Source organism: Cervus elaphus, chromosome 6, assembly GCF_910594005.1.
Source record: "Cervus elaphus chromosome 6, mCerEla1.1, whole genome shotgun sequence".
In the NCBI taxonomy this organism is placed as follows: domain Eukaryota; kingdom Metazoa; phylum Chordata; class Mammalia; order Artiodactyla; family Cervidae; genus Cervus; species Cervus elaphus.
The window spans coordinates 22,811,067-22,835,525 of NC_057820.1; the positions used below are offsets into that span (position 1 = coordinate 22,811,067).

The 24,459-nt window shown below is 40.4% G+C and overlaps 1 protein-coding gene across 2 annotated transcripts in view; it reads right to left on the bottom strand.

Annotated features, from left to right (window-relative positions):
- Window positions 1–23,341, bottom strand: part of BMP2K (BMP2 inducible kinase) — a 114,229-nt gene extending 90,888 nt beyond the window's left edge. For both annotated transcript variants that reach the window (XM_043906387.1, XM_043906386.1), the window contains exon 1: window positions 22,635–23,341. In XM_043906387.1, coding sequence (XP_043762322.1) covers window positions 22,635–22,791 — 157 coding nt within the window. In that variant the 5' untranslated portion in view covers window positions 22,792–23,341. The remainder of the gene's footprint in view (window positions 1–22,634) is intronic.
- Between the last annotated feature and the right edge of the window lie 1,118 nt (window positions 23,342–24,459).

Consider the following 24,459-nt stretch of genomic DNA (forward strand, 5'->3'; position numbering starts at 1 on the left):
CAACCTCTCAAAAATAAAAGGAAGAAGGCAGAGAAATGATACCTAAATGCTGAAAGAAACAAACTATCTGCCTATAATTCTGTATCAAGTAAGAGTCTTTTTTGAATGAAGACAAAATAAAAAATTTTTCAAGCTAACAAAATGACCTTGATTAAAAGAACTTAAAAGGAAGGATGTTTCAGAGTAAAAGCAGCTGAGTCTGGATGGAAAGCCTGACATACAAGAAAGAAAAGAGGCGGGAAAAAAAGAAGGTAACTGTTAAACACTGACTAACAGGCAAGTTTGGCTTTGGAGTACAAAATGAAGCAGGGCAAAGGTTAACAGAGTTTTGGCAAGAAAACACAATGGTCACAACAAACACTCTTTTCCAACAACACAAGAGAGGACTCTACACATGGACATGACCATATGATCAATACTGAAATCAGACTGAGTATGTTCTTTGCAGCCAAAGGGAGAGAAGCTCTATACAGTCAGCAAAAACAAAACTTGGGAGCTGACTGTGGCTCAAATCATGAACTCCTTATTGCAAAACTCAGGCTTAAAACTGAAGAAGTAAGGAAAACCACTAAGCGACTGAGGTATGACATAAATCAAATCCCTGATGATTATACAGAGGAGGTGACGACTAGATTCAAGGGATCAGATCTGGCAGACAGAGTGCCTGAAGAACTATGGACAGAGGTTCCTGACGCACTACAGGAGGCAGTGACCAAAATCACCCCAAAGAAAAAGAAACCCAAGAAGGCAAAGTAACTGTCTGAGAAGGCTTTACAAATATCTGAGGAAAAAAGAGAAGTTAAACACAAGGGAGAAAGGGAAAGAAAGACCCACTGAGTGCAGAATTCAAGAAAACAGCAAGGAGAGGTAAGAAATGAACAATGCAGAGAAACGGGAAAACAACAGAATGGGAAAGACTAGAAATCTCATCAAGAAAACTGGAGAGATCATGGGATCATTCATGCAAGGGTGGGCACAATAAAGGACAGAAATGGTAAGGACCTAACAGAAGCAGAAGAGATTAAGAAGAGGTGGCAAGAACTATACAAAAAAAGGTCTTAATGACCTGGATAACCACAGCAGAGTCACTGACCTAGAGCAGGACATCCTGGAGTTTGAAGTCAAGTGGGCCTTAGGAGGGACTACTGTGAACACAGTCAGTGGAGGTGACAGAATTTCAGCCGAACTATTTCAAATCCTAAAAGATGATGCTGCTAAAGTGCTGCACTCAATATGTCAGCAAATCTGGAAAACTCAGCAGTGGCCACAGGACTGGAAAAGGTCATTTTCATTCCAATCCCAAAGAAGGGCAATGAGAAAGAATGTTCAAACCACCAGACAATTGAGCTCATATCACAAGCTAGCAAGGTTATGCTCAACATCCTCAGCAGTACCTGAACAAAGTTCCAGATATACAAGATGGGTTTCAAAGAGGCAGAGGAACCAGAGATTAAATAATCAATATTCACTGCATCATGGAGAAAGCAAGGGAATTCCAGAGAAACATCTACTTCTGCTTCATTGACTACACTTTAGTGTAGCCTTTGATTATGTGGATCACAACAAGCTGTGGAAAATTCTTCAAGAGATGGGAATACCAGACCACCTTACCTGTCTCCTAAGAAACCTGTATGTGGGTCAAGAAGCAACAGTTAGAACTGGATGTGGAACAACTAACTGGTTCAAAATTGGGAAAGCAGTATAACAAGGCTGTGTATTGTCATCCTGCTTTTTTCACTTCTATGCAGTGTATACCATGTGCAATGCAGGGCAGGATGAATCACAAGCTGGAATCAAGACTGCCGAGAGAAACATCAACAATCTCAGATATGCAGATGATATTACTCTAATGGCACAAAGTGAAGAGGAATTAAAGAGCCTCTTGATGAGGATGAAAGAGAGGAGTGAAAAAGCTGGCTTAAAACATTAAAAAAACAAAGATCATGGCATCGGTCCCAACACTTCACAGCAAACAGAAGGGAGAAAAGCAGAAACAGTGACAGATTTTATTTTCTTGGGCTCCAAGATCACTGTGAACAGTGCCTGCAGCAATGAAATTCAAAGACATTTTTTCCTTGGAAGGAAAGCTATGACCAACCTGAAGAGTGTATTAAAAAGCAGAAACATTACTTTGCCGATAAAGGTCTGTATATTCAAAGATATAGTCTTTCCAGTAGTCATGTATGGATGTGAGAGTTGGACCATAAAGAAGGCTGAGTGCAAAAGAATTGATGCTTTCGAACTGTAGTGCTAGAGAAGACTCTTGAGAGTCCCTTGGACTGCAAAGAGATCAAACCAGTCAATCCTAAAGGAAATCAACCTTGAACATTCACTGGAAGAACTGATACTGAAGCTCCAATACCGAGGCCACCTGATAAAAAGAGCTGACTCACTGGAAAAGACCCTGATGCTGGGAAAAACTGAAGGCAAAAGGAGAAGGGGGCAGCAGAGAATGAGATGGTTGGATGGCATCAGCGACTCGATGAACATGAATTTGACCAAACTCCAAGAGATAGTTGAGGACAAAGGAGGCTGGTGTGCTGCATGCAGTCCACGGTGTCACAAAAAGTCAGACACAACTTACCAACTGAACAACAATATAAAACACTAAGTATAATTACAATTTACAATGAAAAGAGACAATAGTTGCAAAATCCTGGACAATGACATCACAAATCAGGAAGAGAAAATGGTGATGCTATGTAGGAGTTAGAGCATTCTACAATTCTCATAATATTCGTGCATTAAAGAAATATTAACTATAATCTTCTATTGTGGTGCCCAGTTCCTCTGTCATGTCTGACTCTTTGTAGCCCCATGGGCTGCAATCTGCCAGGCTCCTCTGTCCATGGAACGTTCCAAGCAAGAATACTGGAGTGGGTTGCCATTTCCTACTCCAGGGGATCTTCCTGACCCAAGATTCGATCGGCATCTCTTTCGTCTCCTTCATTGGCAGGCAGATTATTTACCACTGTGCCACCTGGGGAGTAGTCTTCTATTAAACAACTACTAAAAAAATAGAGGGAAAAACATATATATATAGCTTCCAATTAATGGGAGGTGGGATAATAAGATAGAGAGAACCTTAATCAATCCAAAAAAGAGGGGGGAAAAAAGAATTTGTATAAAAGATAATAATTAACCAGAATTGTTTGATGAGTGAAGAGAAGTCAAGGGCAGAAAAAGAGACCAATTAGAAAGGAATTTCAGTATGGAGCCAAATTAGAAAGGAACTTCAGTATGAAGGAAAAAAGTCTCCAACAGATACAGGAAGAGGATTAACACAAGGTTACTGGGACATTCATACATACACTCTCACACCCCCACAGAGCTACTTTAACAGTCCAGGCAAAAAAAAAGACATTTATAGAAAGGAGATGACAAACTCATCTCCTGTTTCCCACCCGTGTGACCATGAGTGGGCTTCCCTTCCAATGGAGTCAGGGAAGTTGTTGATTTGGTGAGAAGTTCAGGTTTTTTAGATCATGTCTACAACAGAGGCAAGGAGGAGTATACTACCAGAGATAGAGATTTGGGGAATCTGGGTTTGTGAATAAATCCATCACACAGATACTGAGGGGGAGTAAAGGACAGGTAAAACATGAACTCTAGGCAAATGAAAATGAGCTCTATGGGATGTTTTAACTCTATCTTAAAATATTTTGGACAACTGCCGTTAGGAAAAAAAATACTAAAAGAAAACTCTTCTTTAAAAAAACTTTTGAAATACTGTGTCTGTTAGTTGCTCAATTATGTCCGACTCTTTGAGACCTCATGGACTATAGCCTGCCAGGCTACTCTGTCCACGGAATTCTCCAGGCAAGAACACTGGAGTGGGTAGCCATTCCCTTCTCCAGGATATCTTCCCAACCGAGGGATCGAACGCAGGTCTCCTGCATTGCTGGCTGATTCTTTATCTTGAAAGGTTTACAAAGTCTTTAAAACATACTCATCCTCCAAAAACTTGTTTATAATTTCAGTATATTTATTGTAGATAAGCAAGGCAATTCAATCTAAATTCCATTAGCAAGTGAGTTCTTCCCCATTTTTTATTTTAGGTATTTACAATGTAAATTATATTTCTATTAAATGAAAATAGCTTTATTTCCAAGTTTTGAAGACAGCTGCAGTTCAAGCCATTCCAATTTACGACATTAACATGAAATGATCAGAGAAGGCAAAACCCATTTTTTTCAACACATAGAAATTAAGCTAACAACACTACACAACTTCTATCCATAACTACATTCCACTATCTGGTTAATTAAAGCAGAATTAAAATCATACATAACAGCTCTAGTTAGCAAATAAAAAGCACAAAAAATGGTTATGACTGTGCATGAGACAGCTGGGAAGCACTGTAATTCCAAATCATTCAAAACAAGTAACAGAAACATCTTCTTTAAAGTCACAGAAGATAGAGTGTACTGAACAGGATATGTTAACTTCTCCTGGCATTATCCCTTATCACTACACTGGCCCTAACATGTTGATGCTTATGCATGCACTTTGTCTAACGAGTTCAAAGTGTGCCAAGTAAACACAGCGCCTTCTGTAATTACTTCAGAAGAGGGGGAGGGAACTGCTGAGAAAAATCACCCCATGGAGCCAAAGTATCAGCAGAGGGCCAGTATATCAGCAGAGGGCCAGTATCTATTACTTCAAGGCCTGATAGCAAAACCTTGGCTCAGAAAACAGATACATATTTAAACATTCTGTGTAAGCCTAAGAAAAGCACACTCTACAAGTTTCAAGTTGGTTTATCTTGATGTTACTAAACAAAAATAAGACTCAAACTGAAAGACTAGCAGTGTTAATTCCTCCTTTATAAAGACAGCTCAAATTTATTTCCTGATTAATTAGGCCTGTCAGGTCGAGTGGAGCATATTTTTCTCACGGGCCTCTAACACTCCCTGGGCTTAATATTCCATTGACTGAATCCGTATTTATCCTACTAATAGAAAACCATCCAGTGTTATTATCCAACTCAGTGCTTCCCAACCACCTGGCCAGCGCCCTGGGGGAATGATGTGAATGACAGAGTTTGCTTTCAGCCTGAGCTGCTGACCAGCAGGGACCTCCAACCACAACAGGGCCACTTTGAGGACTGAGGGGAACCATCTGGGCACACCTACAACCCATCTGTGCATACTGTTAATGACCACAGAACATTAAGGAAGAATTTGGTCAAACTCTTCTGATACTCAGCGATACAGCTGAACACAGCCTTACAAACATTTTATGCACTTTTAAGAGAAAAGCCAATCTTACCGATAGAAACTGTACACAAAACTCTTTAAATGCAGACACAAACACACACACACACACACAAATATTGGCATCAGCAGCGGAATCTCCTCCCCAAAATCACCTAAGTGTATATAGGTTAGAAAAATGAAGTCTCTATATACTTTGACTTATATTTTCATGTATTAGTACCACTACTAATACATGTATAGCCACTACTATCTAAGCTACTAAAACACAAAAGCTTGAATACATTTTTAAATTATAAAAATCAAGGAATATACCATGGGGTAATTTGCATAATACATATACACTCTCTGAAATCTGCACAATTTGTATATATGCAAATTTTCCTGAGGAAAGTATCTATAACTTCGCAAAGAAATATGCTATCCAAAAGTTTTTTTTTTTTTTCTTTTTACTACTTCTACTGAAATATACAACTATAACTCTTCCAAATTCTGGCACACACACTCTATGTGTGTGTGTGTGTGTGTGTGTGTATCTCCCCTTCCTTACACTGTGTATGAACTGGCTTCTAAGCATACCTGACCTTTGTTAGCCTCACATACCTTCTCTTTAAAAATGGACATAGTTCTGTTGTCATGTCTACTTAAGAACTGGTGAATACATTAAATTTGACAATGTAGAAGAAAGTTCTCTAGATAATTAGAAGTCTCTAACAAAATATGTCAATATGCAATAACTTTATAATGTTTATCACTGGTATTTTTATCTGTTACAATGGTCTATAAAAAGATATTTAAAATTTCATTCAGAATAAGTACTATTAAAAAATTAAAACAAGTTTTGTCTTAAAAGCACTGATACCAAGACTTTCATTCAGCCTGTGGATCTTTAAGTCATGTAGGTTTATATTAGAATATACTTTATCTGAAAGAGCATAATAATGTCTACTTCTGGTTAACAATGACTAAATTGAAACTCTCGGGTAAGAGATTTCAGATACCCACTGGAACTTTCCTAAAAATATTCCCACCTGAAGTAATCTGTTCAGAGATTACTATTAGAAAGTCACACCTTTGAAAGTATATGATCACAGCTTTTCTAAGAACAAATTCTTTTCAAAGTGAAATAATTTATAGAAATGCAATAGGAAGAAAGCTAAGGAAACAAGTAAAACCAGTTATTTCCTTCCATGGTGAGGTTCTATATATACTAAACAACAGTTCTAAAAAATTTCCCCATAAACCATAAATTACTTAATGCACTGTCCCCCCTTGATCTTAAAGGACCTATGTAATAAAGATCAGCCCTTCAAACAGTCTAGGCAAGTTTCCCACAGGCACCCAACAAGTACTATTTCCCCCTTTCCTTTGTTTCTTTCAAACAAAATCTAACAAGGTTTCTAGTAATCCTCACACATGACTTCAATAAAATAGAGATGCTATGCTCTTGGAAAGGAATGCTCAATACTATCAATATGCTCAACCCCAAGTTAACAGGCAGTTTTGAGTAATGTCAATCAAAATCCCAACACAACAGAATTATATGGAGTGCTTATTAAACTTGATGTTTTCCCAAAAGATCTCTAAACCTAAGATTAAATCTCTGGGATTTAGGTCCAGAAATCTGTTCAATAGCACCCCAGGTAAAATTTAAGAACCCCTGCATTAGTCCTGCTGTCTCCTAATGATCAATCTGAAGGCCATTAATAAAACAGATATTCATCATGAACTGCTTTGATCACTTCAGAGGGTGTCTTTTTCTCTCTCCCTCTCCTAGGAGACTGGCTAAAGGAGAACGAGACCTGTGGAAACAGCAGCACTGGCATCACTTAAGAGTGTGCTGGTAATGTAGAACCCCAGCCCCTACCCCAGATGCTCTGAGTCAGAAACTACTTTTTAACAAATCCCCAAGTGATTCATATACTTATTAAGAGTTTGAGAAGCAGTGTATTAGAGAACAAGGCTCCCCAAAATTACTTTTAAAAAATTAATACACTTAATGTGAACCAGGCTTCCCTGGTGGCTCAGCTGGTAAAGAATCCACCTGCCAATGCGGGAAATGCAAGAGATGCTGGTTCACTGGTTCAGTCCCTAGGTTGGGAAGATCCCCTGAAGAAGGAAATGGCAACCCACTCCCATATTCTTGCCTGGAACATTCTGTGGACAGAGGAGCCTGGTGGGCTACAGTCCACGAGGTCACAAAGTCAGACACAGCTGAACGTGCACACACACACTCTAATGTGAACCAGCATCTGAGTACAAAGGAATATTCCTTCCACACTTCCCTGTTGTCACCAGTCCCTCGGACACCTCACCACAACTCCTGCTCATAAGACTGAAATGAAGTAACGATAAAAGACTATTTTAATAGTCCTTTCAGATACCTATGAATATTCTTCTCTGCTACTGTAGCAAAACATAACAATTACTCATTTCTTAAAGGTCATGCAACATGGTGTCTCAAACCACATCACTGAATTTTTTGCACGCTTACATTAAAATCCAGTGGTCAATCTTATATTAGTAACATCATATATTAGGAAAATAACAGTTCACAGAGTTTAAGAAATCATGTTACCCTTTTTAAAAATTGTATTTGTAAACATTATCACCTATCTCCTCAGAAAAGCCTTTAAGTGGTAGGAAGCTATCAAGTTCACAGCAGCAGATACAAGTTCTCCAAAATTCTAATTTTCTTTTGAAAAATCAAACTCTGTCATTAATAACACTTGTTTTCCTTGAAGTGACAGTCTCACTTTATTTTTTGAGAAAACGTGAGCCAAATATCCAGATCTAAATGAATAACCATAGTTTGTCAGTCACTTTCAAATAAAAATAGTGTTCCATGAAAAAAGCAGCAGGTTCAGCACACAACTGAATCACCTAAGTGCTTTTCCTCAATTATACCACCATATACTTCACCATGAAGCAAGTGCTTTATGTATACTTCCCATTTCTTCACATATTAAAAAGATGTGAACTTATGAACAGCCAATAATAAGCACATGAAAAGATGTTCAACACCACTTATCTTTGGGAAAATGCAAATCAAAACCACAGTGATACACCACGCACACCCATCTTGGATGGTCATTATAAAATTTTAATAAGAAAAAAACAGAAAATAGCAAGTGTTGGTGAGGACATGAGAACTTAAAATGATATAGCTGGCCACTATGGAAAACAGGATGACAATTCCTCAAAAAATTAAACATAGAATCTTTCATACATAATGCAGCAATTCTGTTTCTGGGTCCATACCAAAAAGAAATGAAAGCATGGGCTTGAGCAGATATTTATACACTTATATTCATAGCAGCATTACTCACAATAGTCAGAAGGTGGAAATGACCAAACTGTGTCCACCAATGATGACTAAACAAAATGTGACATTCCATTCATGGATTCATGGGTCAGACTTAAATTCTAATACATGCTACAACGTGGCGGAACCTCGAAAACGTTATGGTAAGTGAAACAAGCCAATGAAAAAGGGCCATTATTGTATGATTCCAGTTATATGAGGAAGTTAGAATGGTCAAATTCAGTCAGTAAGTAGAATAGTGGTCACTGGGATTGGGGAAAAGGAAGAATGTGGAGTTAGTGCTTAATGGATACAGAGTTTCAATTTGGGAAGATGAAGAAGTTCTGGAAATGAATAGTGGTGATGATGGCCTAACAATGTGAATGCCACTGAACTATAAACTTAAAAATAGTTAAAACGGTAAATTTCAAGTATATTTTACCACAATCAGAAGAAAAAAAAAAGACACGTACTTTTGAGATTGAGAAAAGACTTTTTACATCTTCATCAAAAACATTACGAGAAAATGGCTTTAAAAAAAGAAAACAAACCTGAGCACATGTGACCATGAAGAACACCAGGACTACTAATACATTTTGGTGCCACCTGTGCAGATTCATGGTAAAGCAGTTTTAACTATCACTGCTTTCAAACTGCCAGTGAAAATGCCAATAAAGTGTAAAAGGCAATTATGTCTTAAAAGTATTATGAAAATAATTTTGACCTGATAGACCCCACCAAAAGGTTTTGAGGACCCATCCCCCTGGAGCCCACAAACACCACTTGGAGAACCATTACTGAAGCCTATTCTTTCAGAAGTCAGTGACGGAAGGAAGACACACAAAGGACCATGAAAAAGCTTTATTTTTGTTTTGTCTTTTAAAATGAGAGAAACAAGCTGATATGTTGAATAGATAGAATAAGTAATAAGGCACAAGTAGAAACGGGGGGGTGGGGGGGGGAGAGTCTAAAGTTGGAAGTAAAAGAGAGATCCATATTAGAGGTAGATGGGGGATGGGCAAGGTTGTATTTTGCCTTTAAAAAGGATCTTAAGTGATTGAAATGTAATGTACAACATGTGACAATAGTTAATAATCCTGTATGTATATCTGAAAGTTGCCAAGAGAATAGATCTTAAAAGGTCTCATCAGAGGGAAAAAAGTTTATAACTGTGGGGTGATGGACAGACTTATCACAATGTATACAAATGTGGACTCATGTTGTATATCTGAAACTAATATAATGTTGTATGTCAACTCTATCTCAATTTTTTTAAAAAAACCTCTCTACTTGAAAAAAATACAAACACTAAATAAATGTTTCTTGATAATGATGGTGATAATCCCATAGTTTAATAAAAATATTAACAAATTTTCTTTTAATATTTTTAAATCATAGATCAAGGACCATTCCATTCTAACTTTCCACTTGCATGTGTATAAAAATATGCCACATATCACAGAAGTAATGTCATGCCATTTTTAAGAAAATTCGTATGATGTCACATGACCTTATTTCCTGCAAAGACTCAGAAGTGTAGTATTTTCAGGTTTAAGACAAATGTATACATGCTACGATCTGAAGATAAAAATTTGAAAGATCCTGTGTCTTTTCTTTTTATTTTGAATAAACGTAGCACAAATTGGTTAAATGAAATGCAAAAGGGGATTTGATATTACAGTACATTAGACTCTTAAGCTTTAAAGTTCCCATAACCTTGAACTAGGAACAGAAGGAGGTAGGGGGTAAGAATTCATCTGTTTCTCTTCTTTTCACTTTCTTTCCTCCCTACCAGGAGGTCCCAGATATTGCTAAGCTAGATTCACATGAAGACGCTAAAGTGATGTGATTTTATCTTACTTTACAGTTCACAAACACATGATTTCACTCAGGGCTGAATCTTTCTAAACTGAGATAAGACTAATTTGGGGGAAGGTGTAATTTTAAACCTTTTAATGTTGACTCTGACACCTTAAACAACTGCAACACGTGGTTTCATGGCCTTAGCAAAGTGAAAAAACTTTAACTCAAAAATGTTTGGGAATACCTCCTTCCACCTCAGACTCCTCAGGTACCCATTAATACTCCAGCTGCCTCCAGAATATTAAAAGTCCTCTGATCCCTTAAGTCTGCTCAAAGTCCCACTCCAACCAAAGGCCAAAATTTGAATGTGTACAAGAGCCAATTAAAGAGCCCACATGTAGTGGGAAGAAGAAGTTGAAGTCCTGAGACCTGAAGTCTGCCCTCCACAACCAACACTAACAGTGTGACTTCGGGCTCATCCCTTACTCTATTTTCTCACAGTTAAATAAGGGAACTAAAATTGGGTAATTGCTGCAATTACAGGAGATTTAATGAGGCTCTAGCATTTTAAAAGATAGACTGTTAGTCCAGCACCACCAACTCCATTTAATAGACCACTGGGGATATTCTCTGAAGGAAGCTGGGAAGGCCTTTGCCTTCATGCAGATTCTTGTACGCCACCCACCACTCCATCCCTATATTTAGTCTTCCAAAAAAGCAAAACTCAACAGAATTGACCTCAGAATATCCATAATGGCCCACCATAACCTTTTAAAATACATGTAGCTTTCATTAAGACAGCTACTATTTTAAAGTGAGGACAAATTTGAACCTTAACTCTATAAACAGGAGTTCCTCATGCTAGAAATTTATGGGCCATCAAAATAGTTACATCCAACTCTGAATAAGATGAATTCATACAGCACCTTGCAAACTCACTTCTAACATGATACTACGGGCAAAATGCCATACACAAACACATGCTTTCTTTCAATCCATGGATTTGCAACATTTCTCAAGTCCCACTTCAGTGAGCTGAAGAACAAAGCTGTAACAGCTAGTTCACTGGATTTTAAATACATACATATAAACTATCAATTTGGATTGAGATCCTTAGAATTTTATAAATAATATTTTATTAAAAGATAAAAAATAAACAAAGGTTTAACAATCTGGTTAACTATTCACCATGATTTGAACTAGGCTAGTTGGAAAACAAAATCCTCTTTAGGTCTACATTTCTGCACTACAGCACCAGCACTAGTTAATGGTCTTAAAAACTTCTGTCACAGATCACAAAACAGACCATTAAAAACCTGAGCACAGCTGAACACATACTCATCCTACTTCTGGAAAAATAACTCAAAATCCATGTCCTACTGATCATGAGTCAGTGGCATCTTTTTTGTTGCTGTTACACAAAGAACAGACAGACCATTAATATTCAGAAGGAGAGATTCTGTTATGCAGGAAAGAGAATGAAAAAGTGGGTCATGGTCAGTGATGCATAATCCTACTCCCTAGAAAAATAGTCCTGAAAACATTCATTAAGTAAAATAGTTTACTGTATTATAAGTACTAATATCTTAATGATTCCAGAATGAATATCAAAATTTAGACTAACCACTGACCACCTCATTCAAAAGACAATAGTTAAGTATGTAAAAATCTCCATCAGATCGAACGATGGCCAAGTCACGCACACGCACACCAAAAAAGAAATTTTTTTAAATCTAAGGAAAACAAGTAAATATAGCAATTAGGCAAGGGAAGGAGTGTGTTAGAAACCTCTCTTCCAGAAAACCAAAGAAGAAATACAAGAATGCTAAGGGTGGTAATGATGAGTTACTAAGAAAACTGCATAAAGACTTAGTTTGCTACCCTCTGATCTCTTATGCTAAGGCTTACAAATTTCCCAATCAAAAAAAAGTCAATGTCTCTCCACTAGAAAATGAGCACCTCCAATATCACAGACTAATTAGAGAGGTCCTCCAAAGAAATGATCATATGTTCCTTCAAGCAAAGCATTAAGGAGACACCTCTCTTGCTAATCTCTCCTTCTCTTAGATTCCAGCTGTCACATTAAACCTTGGTACTATCAGTCACTGAAGAGAAAGCCTTAGCCACTTGATCATTTCCAACACTGATACTTCCTTAGATTCGTTACTCAGAGCACATACACTAGGCCTCTTCAGCTCACTCTCTCTGTCCCACAGTCGTGGCTTTCTTAAAGATGACATGGGTCAGGGGAAGTTAGGCTAGAGTATTTCTGAGAGTCATACCTAATAAGAGCAACGCAGTACCCACAAAACAAAGATGCACTATTTGTGTAATCATAACAGAAGTAAAATAGGCTAGAAATTCACAAATAAATCTGGTTGTGTTTTTTTATCTATCTAGACAACACTGTACCTACATCATTATAAATGTATCTACTTATTTTAATTTCTATAAAGGGACATAACTTGAAAAATAGGGCCAATCTGTTCCTAAATATCAACTGAACAACAGGATACATCAAGTCTAGTTTGCTTTCCAACTGTTTAACAATAAATTTTTACAGGCCTTCGGACTGTTTTTAGTTCAACACCTCAATCTCTTACATGTATCACAAGTATAGCACTGCAGGAGATAAATGATGAATATAAGCCAAATTTTAAAGGAGCTTTTAATCTTGCAGTAGAGGAAACTTTTTATCAGGAATTTTCTTGGAATAGAACAAAACCATGTAAAATAAGTGCAACATGAGAAACAGTTGCTACACAAGGCATCAAAGGAAGACATAACTGCACTCATTTGGTTGCACACAGGGTTTCATGGAAAAATAAAGATTGCAATTAATTAACGGTATATTAAATGAGTGCTGCAAGATCCAATTTCAACAGACCTGGAGAGGCAGGTATCTGCATTCAGGCAAATATAACAACATAAACTGAAAATCAGGAATGATAAAGCACAAAAGAAGTGTAGGAGACAGAAGCAGATGTGCAATAGCGACATACACCCAGGGGTGGAGTGAGAGATGAAGGCTGGAAAGGGGTTTGGAGTCACGTTACAGAGGACCTTGAATCCCACAGTACTGAGTCTGCATTTCACTTGCTTAAGCATATAAGAGGGTGACAAAATCAGAAGTCCACTTCCAGAAGAACAAATTAGTAGAAATATAAGAGTTGCTTTGATGAGTAAAGAGCCTAAAAGGGGAGGAATAGTCCACATGAGAATGTATTTCTTTAAGAAGTATTAGGGACCCAAACTAGAGCTAGACAGCAATGGAAACAAAAAGTAACTAGTTCTTCACACATAACACAGTTAAACTTTCTATCCATAAACTTGCTCAGAGAAAATATTACTATAACCCTTCCTCATATATTCTTTGTAAGCAAAAATTTGTAAAACGAGTTTCTTTACTTCCAGATACCCTTCAAAAAACATATATAGACCAATCACTGGGAGAAAACAAATCATTAAAATGACAAAAGCAGCAACTAAGGTGCCAAGGCCCTTGAAATTGAACTGGGCTCTGAAATGCCATGCTATTTTACCTGAGCATTGGTCCTCTACCTTGAGGCTAACACACAAGATAACTTCTTATAAAAGACTCTTTTCCAATGATTAAGAAATGGCTTTATACCATGTAATAAGAAATAAAGCGCTACCCTATACTGAAATTTGCCAAAGAATACAAATGTATGATAACTACACACAATCCTTTCATTACGATCTCAATCCTAAAACTGCTCATTAGCCCTCCTTTTCCACACTCTGCTCTTATCGGCAGGAGCAGTAAGATTCAGTTACATAGGCAGAATCAGCGAAAGCCAAAACAGAAAAAGATGTTACAGCTTTATCTTGACCCACTTCATTATTTTCCTTGAGGAAACTGAGGTCAAAATGTCACAATGTGAGTTAGTGGCATTAACTGGGATTAGCAGATGGTCTAACTCCCAAGTTTCACCTTTTTTTTTTTAATAGTTGCCTCCAAGAAGGCACCATTTCAAAATTTAAATTTAAAACAGGAAAACTAGTAGCAACAAATATTTCACATTTTAAAACAATATCCATTGCAAAGTGCCTCTCCAAAGGTTACATCCCAAACTATGCCCTCAAGGTTACTGGAATTCTAGGACAAACCTAAAATTCCATAAACAAAGTCCCTCTATGAAAAGGCCTGACAACCACTTTCCTAAGTCTTGAAACCTAGCAGAAATGTGCTGACTGATCTCAACTGTAAAGATGATACATACAGACTGAGACAATCTCCAAATTAACTAAGCACCCAACTATTTAAAACAGCTCAGTCATTAACCACTCAACATCCCAACCGAGTCCCCTAAAAATAGTGGCTTGTGGGTACATAAATGGTTCACCAGATGGATGCAGGATAAAAATCAAGGAATGAGCAGCCTCAAGCCCTTGCAGATGAAACCTCGTGCAGCTTTGAAACTGCCGTTCATACTCTTAATTTCAGAATTCCAGATCAAGGCTTTAATCATTTGATAGCTACCAAATGTGTTCTAATAATGTGTATGTTCTACTTTGAGTTTTGACAACAAAAGGAAAAAAAAGAAAACAAGGAGAGAAGGGGTAAAGGAGAACCCCAGATAATACACAAGATCAGTAAAGAACACCAAAGATCAGGAATCAAAGTAAGGACAGACATCAATTCTACCTTCTAGTATGTTCCTTAATACTTCTAACACCAATTTTCTATCTTTCCCTCCTGCAAACTCCATAATGGAAAGATAGTAACAAATATTAATTTATTCCCATTATTGTTAAAATAACCGAAGACAACCTTTCCAATTTGCTCAGCATGAAAATGTCAGTACTAACCCCACAAAGTTGACTACAGCTAAAATCACAGAAATTTGACATATCAGTGCAAATTTAGCACCTTTACTGGAGATAAATGGGCTTCCCAGGTGGCTCAATGGTTAAAAATCCACCTGCCAATGCAGGAGACGTGGGTTTGGTCCCTGGGTTGGGAAGCTCCCCAGAGAAGAAAATGGTAACCCACTCCACTATTCTTGCCTAGGAATCCCATGGACAGAGGAGCCTTGCAGGCTACAGTTCATGGGGTCTCAAAAGACATGACAGCGACTGAGCTCACACACATTGGAGGTAAATGTACAATTTCCACTACATATTTTTGAAGTATTGGAAATTTAGTGTTAGTATCTTGTCCTTGAATAAACTGCCACATCTAAAGAAAATATATCAGCGATCAAAATTACATCCTAGGAGCTGTCCCTACAATGATAACAGAACCCAAAACAGAAGCATGTGTTAACAGGATTCTATGTAATACCCTTTGCTGCAAATTACTTTCACATTATTGGGAAAGCACATACTGCTATCAAGGTCAAAATTCTATATAGCTAACAGGAACCTACAAATTATATGTGGCTGAATGCCATATAATAATTATCTGATCAAAATGATTTGGAATTTTTACAAACATGTGACACTTACTTTAGGATAAATGTACCAGCTAATCTAAAAGCAAGTTACTACAATGCCAGAATCAAATTTCACCGAAAGCTTACAACTAAATCTGAACCAGAAACTAATCCATATTTACTGAGAGATTTGGCATGCACTGTTATGTACCAACACAAATTATTTTGTCAATATCACACATTACCTATTGATTTTCATACTAGGTATTAGCTATGTGTTACAGTTTAATTTCAACAACAACTGAAAATTACTGCACAGGACTAAAGATACAGAGATAAATAAATAAGACCCTGTCCTCAAAATACTCTCCACCAAAAAAAAAAAAAAAAAAGGACTGTCAAAACCAACTGCAGAATATAAAACAATTTCACAATGGCATGTAAAAATGCTTTTCTTTTTTTTAACTCGGCCACTTTTGCTAAATAAAGAAAAATATAATGTCAACAGAGAAAGATGACTTAAGGGGGCATCCATGTTATTCTTTCTTTGCTGTTTCAAGGAAGCTAAATGAAATGCCACTTTGCAAATTTGTCTTCACCAAAAGTAGAAAATTCAGGGTTCCCAGGCCTAAGCAGAAGACCTCTAAGGGGACAAGAACTAAAGAGTCCTCCACTGGTACTTCTTAATTTGCAAATTAGGTCCTAAATTCTACTGAAAAATTCTGGTTTCCCAAAAAAAAGTCAAAAATCATTTCCTTTGAAAAGTATTTGAATGCCTCTGATGACTCAATTTTTGTGACACAAAAAACAATTAATGCAGAGTCCTTCTAGCCTCCAGAATTTCACTATCTGCCAGGGGTGTTGAGACAGGAACAATAATTAATCACCCGTTTCCAAGTGCTTACATAATTATATCTCAAGACAAAAGATTAAATGTGATAAGAGAAGAAAAAGCAAACAGCTACAAATGTCCACAGGAAGAAGGGAGTGATCAGAGCCAGCAGTTAGGAAGCTAGGGTTAGAGACGCAGAGTGAAAAGCAAACAGGAGATTCAACCCGGGAACCAGGAGGGAAGCACCCTGTGGCTGGAGCAAAGAGCGTTACCAGAAAACAACACAGCTAAGTTTCACCAGGGAGGTGAAAGACTGAGCACGCACAATCATGAACTTGCTGTTTAATCGCTAAGTTGTGTCTGACTCTTCTGCAACACCAAGGACCGCAGCCTGCCAGGCTCCTCTGTCCATGGGATTTCCCAGGCAAGCGTGTTGGAGTGGGTTGCCATTTACTCCTCCAGGGGATCTTCCCAACCCAGAGATTGAACCCTTGTCTCCTGCATTGGCAGGAGGATTCTTTACCACTGAGCCACCAGGGAAGCCCATTATAATCACAAATGCCTGGCCAAAAAATGTAACCAAGTAAGATGACTTCTCAGCGACACAACTGTTCCCTCCCTCCCTTCACTCCTCAGTTTCAAGGCATCAGATTCTCCTGTATTCCTCTGCCTCTCTGGCAGCTCCTTTTTAGTCTTCTCAGTCTCTGCCTACTCTTAAAGCATGGTTCTCAAGGCATGCTTCCTGGACCAGCAGTATCTGCACTGATGAGCAAGTTGGTAGAAATGAAAATTATGGGCTCTGCCCAGCCATACAAAATCAAACTCTGGATGTCAGGCTCAGCAATCTGTGGTTTACCAAGCTCTCCAAATAAATGATTCTAATAAACTCTAATGTCTGAAACCAATGTTCCACAGGCGTCCTTCATGACAGCCTTGCCCTTCTCATCTGCACGCTCTCCTACACCCATCCTATCCCAGAGCTTAAAATAACAGTCAAATAAATGCTCACTAATCCCAAGTACCTGTCTCTAAGCCCAACACCTTTGCTGAGTACCAGACCATACATTCAGCCTCCCACTTGACAAGTATTTCCTCCCAGATTTCTCAACTACACATGTCCAGAATTACTGGATATTCTTCCAACCTCCACCTCCAGCCCCCAAATTGTTCCTTCTCTACTCTTCCCATCTCAATCTCAGAGCACCTCCATCCAAGACATGCATGAGCAAGTCATTCTTCACACTTCCTACAACACCCATCTCCATGTATCCACACCAGGTCCTCCCATCCAAGCATTAGTAACATTAGGCTCCGTCCCCACTGCCACCCTCGTAACTAATCATCTAATTTGTATACCTCTCAAACACCACAGGGCAAACACCATGATCTTATGAAAACACAAATCAGAGCATGTCACCGCCCAAATTTAACTCCTTCACTGGCTTCCCACCGCATTTTCAGATAAAATCTAAATGCCCAACATGTCATACAAAGACCTAGATCCTAGTCTCTGCTCCAATATCATCCTGGTCCTTCTTTCACATGATTCATTCACTTCGGTCGATGGCTCCAGACTTCCTTCAATTTCTGAAACTCTTCCCTACAGAGGAATTTCTCTCTTCATAACATACTGCACACCACCCCCACCTTCACACCTCTGCCTTTACTTAACCCTCCTCAAATTTCAGATTTCTGCTAAAATATCAAAAAAAGGGGGGGAGTGAGGGGGCTTCCTAATCCACCAATATAAACTGAATCAGTTATTCACTCATAAAACCCTATGCTTTCTTGTCACAATTATCTAAACTGCTAACTACATTAATCTGACTGATTTTATCATCTACACTAGCCTGTAAGTTCCATAAGGTCAAAGAAATATCTGTTTTGTTCTCCTAGTACAGAGCCTGGCGTTTTTTTAAAGAAGGCATTTCATAAATAGTTAGGGAATAGGAACAGTTGTTGATATCTTTATTAAATCCTCCCCTTCTGCTGTCTCTCTTATCTCTTAGGAACTTTAACTTACATGTTACTGGGTAGCTACAGATAATTCCTGCATGAAACATCATGTTTAAATACATCATTTTTCTTACTGATTTATATTGCAAAATCAGAAGTACTTTACATTCATTTTACAGAAATGATGTAATTTCTGTAAAATTAACAATGAGAATTAGTTGGCACCTAGGGTATATTCACCTTACTCCAAGCAGTTAACTCTGAAAGAGTTACCAAGCTACTTTTACAGAAATCTGTAGTAAATTTTTTTTTCCAATTTCTGACAGTGCCAACACCACCTCCCCATGCCCATGTCAGAAAGTCCTATGCACCCAATCATATTCAAGATATCATTCCTATCCAGCCCCATAACCTCATGGTTAGATTATGTCAACAAATTATGGATGATGTCCTGCCCTCTATGCTGCTCCCCATTTAAGTCCACTTTTTACCAAAGACATTTAAGGCGAAAAGTCCCCTACTGGAGAACCCACCCTTTTCATTATCAACCAACATTAAATTCTTCTGACTAGACTGAAGGCATATTATCCAAAAGTGGTCCTATGTTTTGGTAAAAACTTAGAAGGTGACACCGAATTATATGTGCTTGACAATTTGATACTGTTTCAAGCTAAAATTTACATATAGCTCTAGCTCTTTTCTACAGCCTAACCTAAAACTGAACTTGCATTCCTGAAACTAAACAAAACTGTTTTTTGAGGAAAACCATGAAAATGCCTGTCCTATCAGTTGTTTCAACTTTTAGCAAGAACTAAAAAGGTGCAAGTTCTCAGCATTTTCCAACACATATATTCTTAACTAAAAAGAGATTACGATATGAAGTGTATAACATTTCAGAAAGGAAACTACACCAACACACAACATAAATATACCCCTAAGAATCTAGGTTTTTAAAATTATAATAGACTATATAAAACATATATGTGCACGTGTATCTTCATATACAGCTGATCTTCATTATTTGAGTTCATATTTGTAAACGTGCTTACTTGTCAAATTTGTATCCCTGAAATCAATACAATATCCCAAAATCCAAACAATGGCACTTTCATGGTCATTTGCAGACTGCGCAGTGGCGAAAATTTTGAGTAGGCCAGCTGCCATCAAAGAGGTATTACTCTGCCTTCTTCCAGCTCTCATACTGTAAGCAAGGGCCCTTTTCCAGGTCTATACCGAGTCATGTTTTTCTTGTTTTTGTGGTTTTTACTGATGATTCTGTTATTTAGTGCCAAAATGTTGTCCACCTAGCATTCCTTAGAGCAAGGAGGCTATGATGTCCCTTACAGAGAAAATCTGTGTGTTCGCTAAGCTTCGTTTAGGCACGAACTACAGTACTGTTGACCATGAATTCAATGTTAATGAGTGAACAATATATATACTAAACAAGGTGTCTTGAAACAGAAACACACATAAAACAAGGTTTATATTGACTGACTAGCAAAAATGTGAACAGAGATTTGTGGTACCCTGACACTGTATTTCCCCTAGGCACATTGATTCCATATTTGCTAAATCACTGTTGACAACAACGTTATAGAACATAAGCTCTATGAATAATGAGAATCAAACATGTACACGGGGAGGGAGACAGGTAGCCCTCCCACCAGGTTGACTGAGGACTCAAAGACACTGCAGAAGTCATTCTGAGCAGCAGCATGGCAAAACACTCAGGACACAGCATCCGGAGTCCTGGCTCCATTTAAACAACACTGACAGAAAACAAAAACGTAAAACCTACTAGGCTTGTTTTTTGCTATCTTTGCTTCTACCTTTTTCCCACTCAATGGTTAAACCTCTCCCCAGTTCAGGTGCTCTAAACTCGAACGCCTTTTCATAAGCACTTGCCATAATCTTACAACTGGGCAAATATATTTGTAAATTAAAGGAATGATCATTCTTGAATGTAAACCACATTTATGCTTAAACATCTACACTGTGGCATATTTGGAAAGAAAAGAGGATATGAAGCATATGAAATGACAATATATCGTCAGAATCAAAGAGTAAACCGAATATAGATAATTTCAGTTGTATGTGTGCTGGAAAGAGAAGAAATACACAAGAGAACAAGACCAAGAACTCAGGCTTCCCTCCACAGAAGGCCAAAAGCCTAGGTCCAGGAGCTGGGATGTTGGGGGAGGGGGGGGGGGAGGGCGAGGGGAGTAGTGCCATCTTTCAAAAGAGTTTGTTCAATGCTTGCTTCCTCCTAACACTTGACTGACTGCAGATTTTTCCAAGAGAAATGACAAATTATGGCAAAAGGCAGTGGAACATTAACAGTGACATTAGTGATTGAAAAAAATTTTCTTTTAAATTTTTTTGTGTGTGGTTGAGCACTCCCCTTTTGAAATTTTTTTATTTGCATTTTCCAAAATTACTTTCTGTTGAAAATAGCTTGCTCAGAAGTAATCATAGGACATGCATGCAGCAGTGGCAAAAGCTACAAATCCGAAGTCTAGTTTCATGAAATGTTGATGATTTCCTTCTATTAAATAAAAGACGCATCTGGGGTTTAGTGAAATGAAGTGAGTGTAATATTCCTCAAGTCACACCTGAATCAGTTACTACAGTTCAGAAGACAGAAGTACAGCATGAGAGTTAACAGCCATGTCTTCTGAAAACCTACAGCTCAAGCTACAACTCCAACATTTGAAATTCCTGTAAAATAATGCGATAGGAACTTTCACAGCGTAGTAAATCTGTCAACACCCATTACCATACACTCATTATTTGACAAGCTAGGGATCCTCCTCCCACCTCTCTAAGGTTCAGCCAGGCTCATTACTAGGGGCAATAGCTTGCCAAACAATGCATCCATCCCTGAACCATTCAAATCTTCCTTCTCTTTAGAGTATTTAATAGACAATAACCTTCCATTTTTCCTCTTGTACTCATTTGCTATTGTTTACAGCATTTCAAAAAGCACAAGCAGAATCTCAGTCTACTGTCTCCAAACCACATCAACAACTAGCTCTCAGAGAACCAAAACTACTGTCTTTGATTTCTTCTCTCTTAATCTTGGAACTTAAAAGGGCCATTTACCAACAAATTTGGAGAAGGAAATGGCAACCCACTCCAGTATTCTTGCCTGGACAATCCCATGGACAGAGGAGCCTGGTGGGCTAACTGTTCATGGGGTCACAAAGAGTCGGACACAAGTGAGGGGCTAAGCACACCAACAAATGATTTCTTGAGAAGTATTTAAGTATTTTTTCCGTAATATCATTCTGCGATTAAAAACTCGAAAGCCAATAAAACGCGACAAAACAAGAGTTATCTCCTACAAGCCGATTATGCACGATACACAAAACTAAAGTGTAGGATCTTTTTCTTTTTTTTAACAGTAAACTTTTTTGTAAGCAGCATTGCAACTGTTGACATAACCCGGTAAAGATAATGAACAAAACTTCTCAAGTGAAAGTAAACCTTTCATACCGCCTTTTCAAGTACTATCAAAGAGACGTCCTGCAAGGACGTGACCAGCAACTGGTCTCATAGAGAAGATTCTAAATAACAAAGCGAGCTTCAAGTTTACCTGCTCCCCCAATGGCAACCCACTGACTGAAATCTGGGGCAAAGCATCACCTCCAGCACGCGCACACACAGAAATAAATTTGTTTTTCAACAGATGACTGAGCAGGAGCAAACCCAGGCGAACACCCGGGGCTGCGGGGTCCTGAGCCCTGCGGCGCGGGTGGAGAGGCTAGTGCAGGACAGCCGCCTGAGCCGGAGCGGGGAGCCCCAATCCTGCTCGATCTGAACCTCTAATGAGTCACTGGTTCAATCATGACACCGCAGACCTCGCTAAGATGTTTCCTATTTATCTCCCAGCCTCAAGAGGGAGTGAAAATGACAACTCGTACTGAAAGTACTGTGCACGGGTCAGAGCTGCCGGCGGCGAGAAAAGCCGACTTAGGCGCGAGCCCCCGCCGGCCTGGCCGAGGCAGCAGGAAAGAAGAGTGAGCCGCGAGGGCGCGGAAAGAAGCGGGAGAGAACGGGAGAAACCACCGCCACACCCCAGCCCTCCCTCACCTGCCTGCCCGAGCCTCCCCGGGCGCCCGTACCTTCGGCCAGCGACTCCTCCAGGGTGACCTGGTAGCGGCCGACCGCGAACACCCGGACCCCCACGGACGAGCTACCGGCCCCGGCCCCGCCGGCCCCGCCACCCGCCGCTCCGCCGCCGCCGCCCTCCGACTTGGGCATTCGAGAGAACTTCTTCATGGTCCCGCCGGCGCGCTGGAGGGCGCGGGGCGCGCGTAAGGGCGAGCGAGAGGGCGAGTGCCCGGCCCGGCGCGCGCGGCCGGGCGTCCGCGAGGGGTCACCGCCCCTCGCCTGTCCGAGCGTCCGTGCACGTTGCGGCCCGCCGAGCCTCACATTCCGCGCGCCCCGAGCGCACTGCCCCGGCCCCGCCGCCCGCTCCGCGGCTCCGCTGCAGCTGCCGGGCTCCCGCAGAGGGCGGTGAGGAGGGCGGGGACGGGGCGGGGCGCGAGGGGGCGGGCCCGAGTGCGGGAGCGACGCGGCCGCCTCCGCCAGTGCCTCGGGCGCCCTCGTCGCCGCGCTAGGCGCCCGGAGCGCGAACCCCAGAGGAGGGCGCCAGCGGGGGAGAGGGCCAAGGGGGCGGGGCGGCCGGTCCCTTCCGAGGAGTGGGCTGGACCACTCAGGCCTCACACCCGCTGGACCGCACCGCCGCCGCCCCGGCCGAACCCGCGCCGCCCGCCACTCGCGGCCGTTGGCGGCGCGGCGCCCCTGCCAACCGCTCACTGAGGCAAGGCGCCCCGCGCAGGCGCGCTGCCTGCGCCGCCGGAAGTGACGGTTCCGGCTCTTGTCACGTGGAGGGGGGAGGACGGGGGAGGCGGTAGTGGGGGTTGGGGACGAGGGCGAGGTCCGGAATCCCGGGTCTGGGGTCCCGGCCGGGAGGATTCAGGCCTGATTCCTGGGGTCCCCGCTTCGAGCAGGGAGGTGGTCAGGGGACCGGTTTTGGCTCTGGCTGTGCGGCGAGGTCTACCATCGCCGCTGGAGGTTGGTATGTCACTCGGGGGCTTAAAAATGCCGCCAGCAACTTCACCTCTGCGAAGGGACTTTTCTCCCTGCATTTCTAAGTCGTTTTTCCAGAAATTCTCCCCTGAGAACCTTCTTCCGCTCGCCCACCCCGAGCGTGGGAGGTGGGAGCAGCACAGAAGTAGAGCGGATTTCAGTAACATAACTTCTAAAGCCGTGGTGTCGCACTCTGGGTAACAGCCGCTTGTGCTGAGAGCGTTTTGCGGTTTATAAATGACTTAGGAGTACTTTCAGAATCTCGTGTGTGCTCTGCAACAACCCTGCGAAGTATTCAGAAGACGTTTTCAGTCCGTTTCAAGACCTTTCATCACCTTTGGGCAAGAGAGTTTAACGGACTTGCCCAAGGTCACATGGCTGGCTTGTGACAGAGCTGCGACTGCAAGGGCCATCCTTGGATACTTAGTTTCATACCTCGGGCCGTTCGGGAAAAGCAGGTTAGGCTCAGATCGTTGAAAAACGGCAGATTTAGGACTGTTTGCAAGCAAAACCAGCCATTGGCCCCCCGCCCCATAACAAAGAGATTTGCCCATAAAAAAAAAAAAAAAAAAACACACCCGTTGCATCCATTTCATAAACTGCAGGAATCTCAGTGCCTGCGGCGTGAGGCAGGCAAAGTGAACGTTGGTGTAAGACGTTCAGAATGGTAAGGAATGGGAAATCACAGAACTCATTCTCAAACCAAGTCTGCTTCCCATCCATCCCCACCCCCGCCACCACCACCCTGTATGAATACAGGCCCACTGTGGCCAAACGTTCCATTTGTAAAGCAGACATCTAGATTTTTTTTTCCCCACTAATACGGCATTTCCCAAGTTTTAAGTGTAGGCCAAA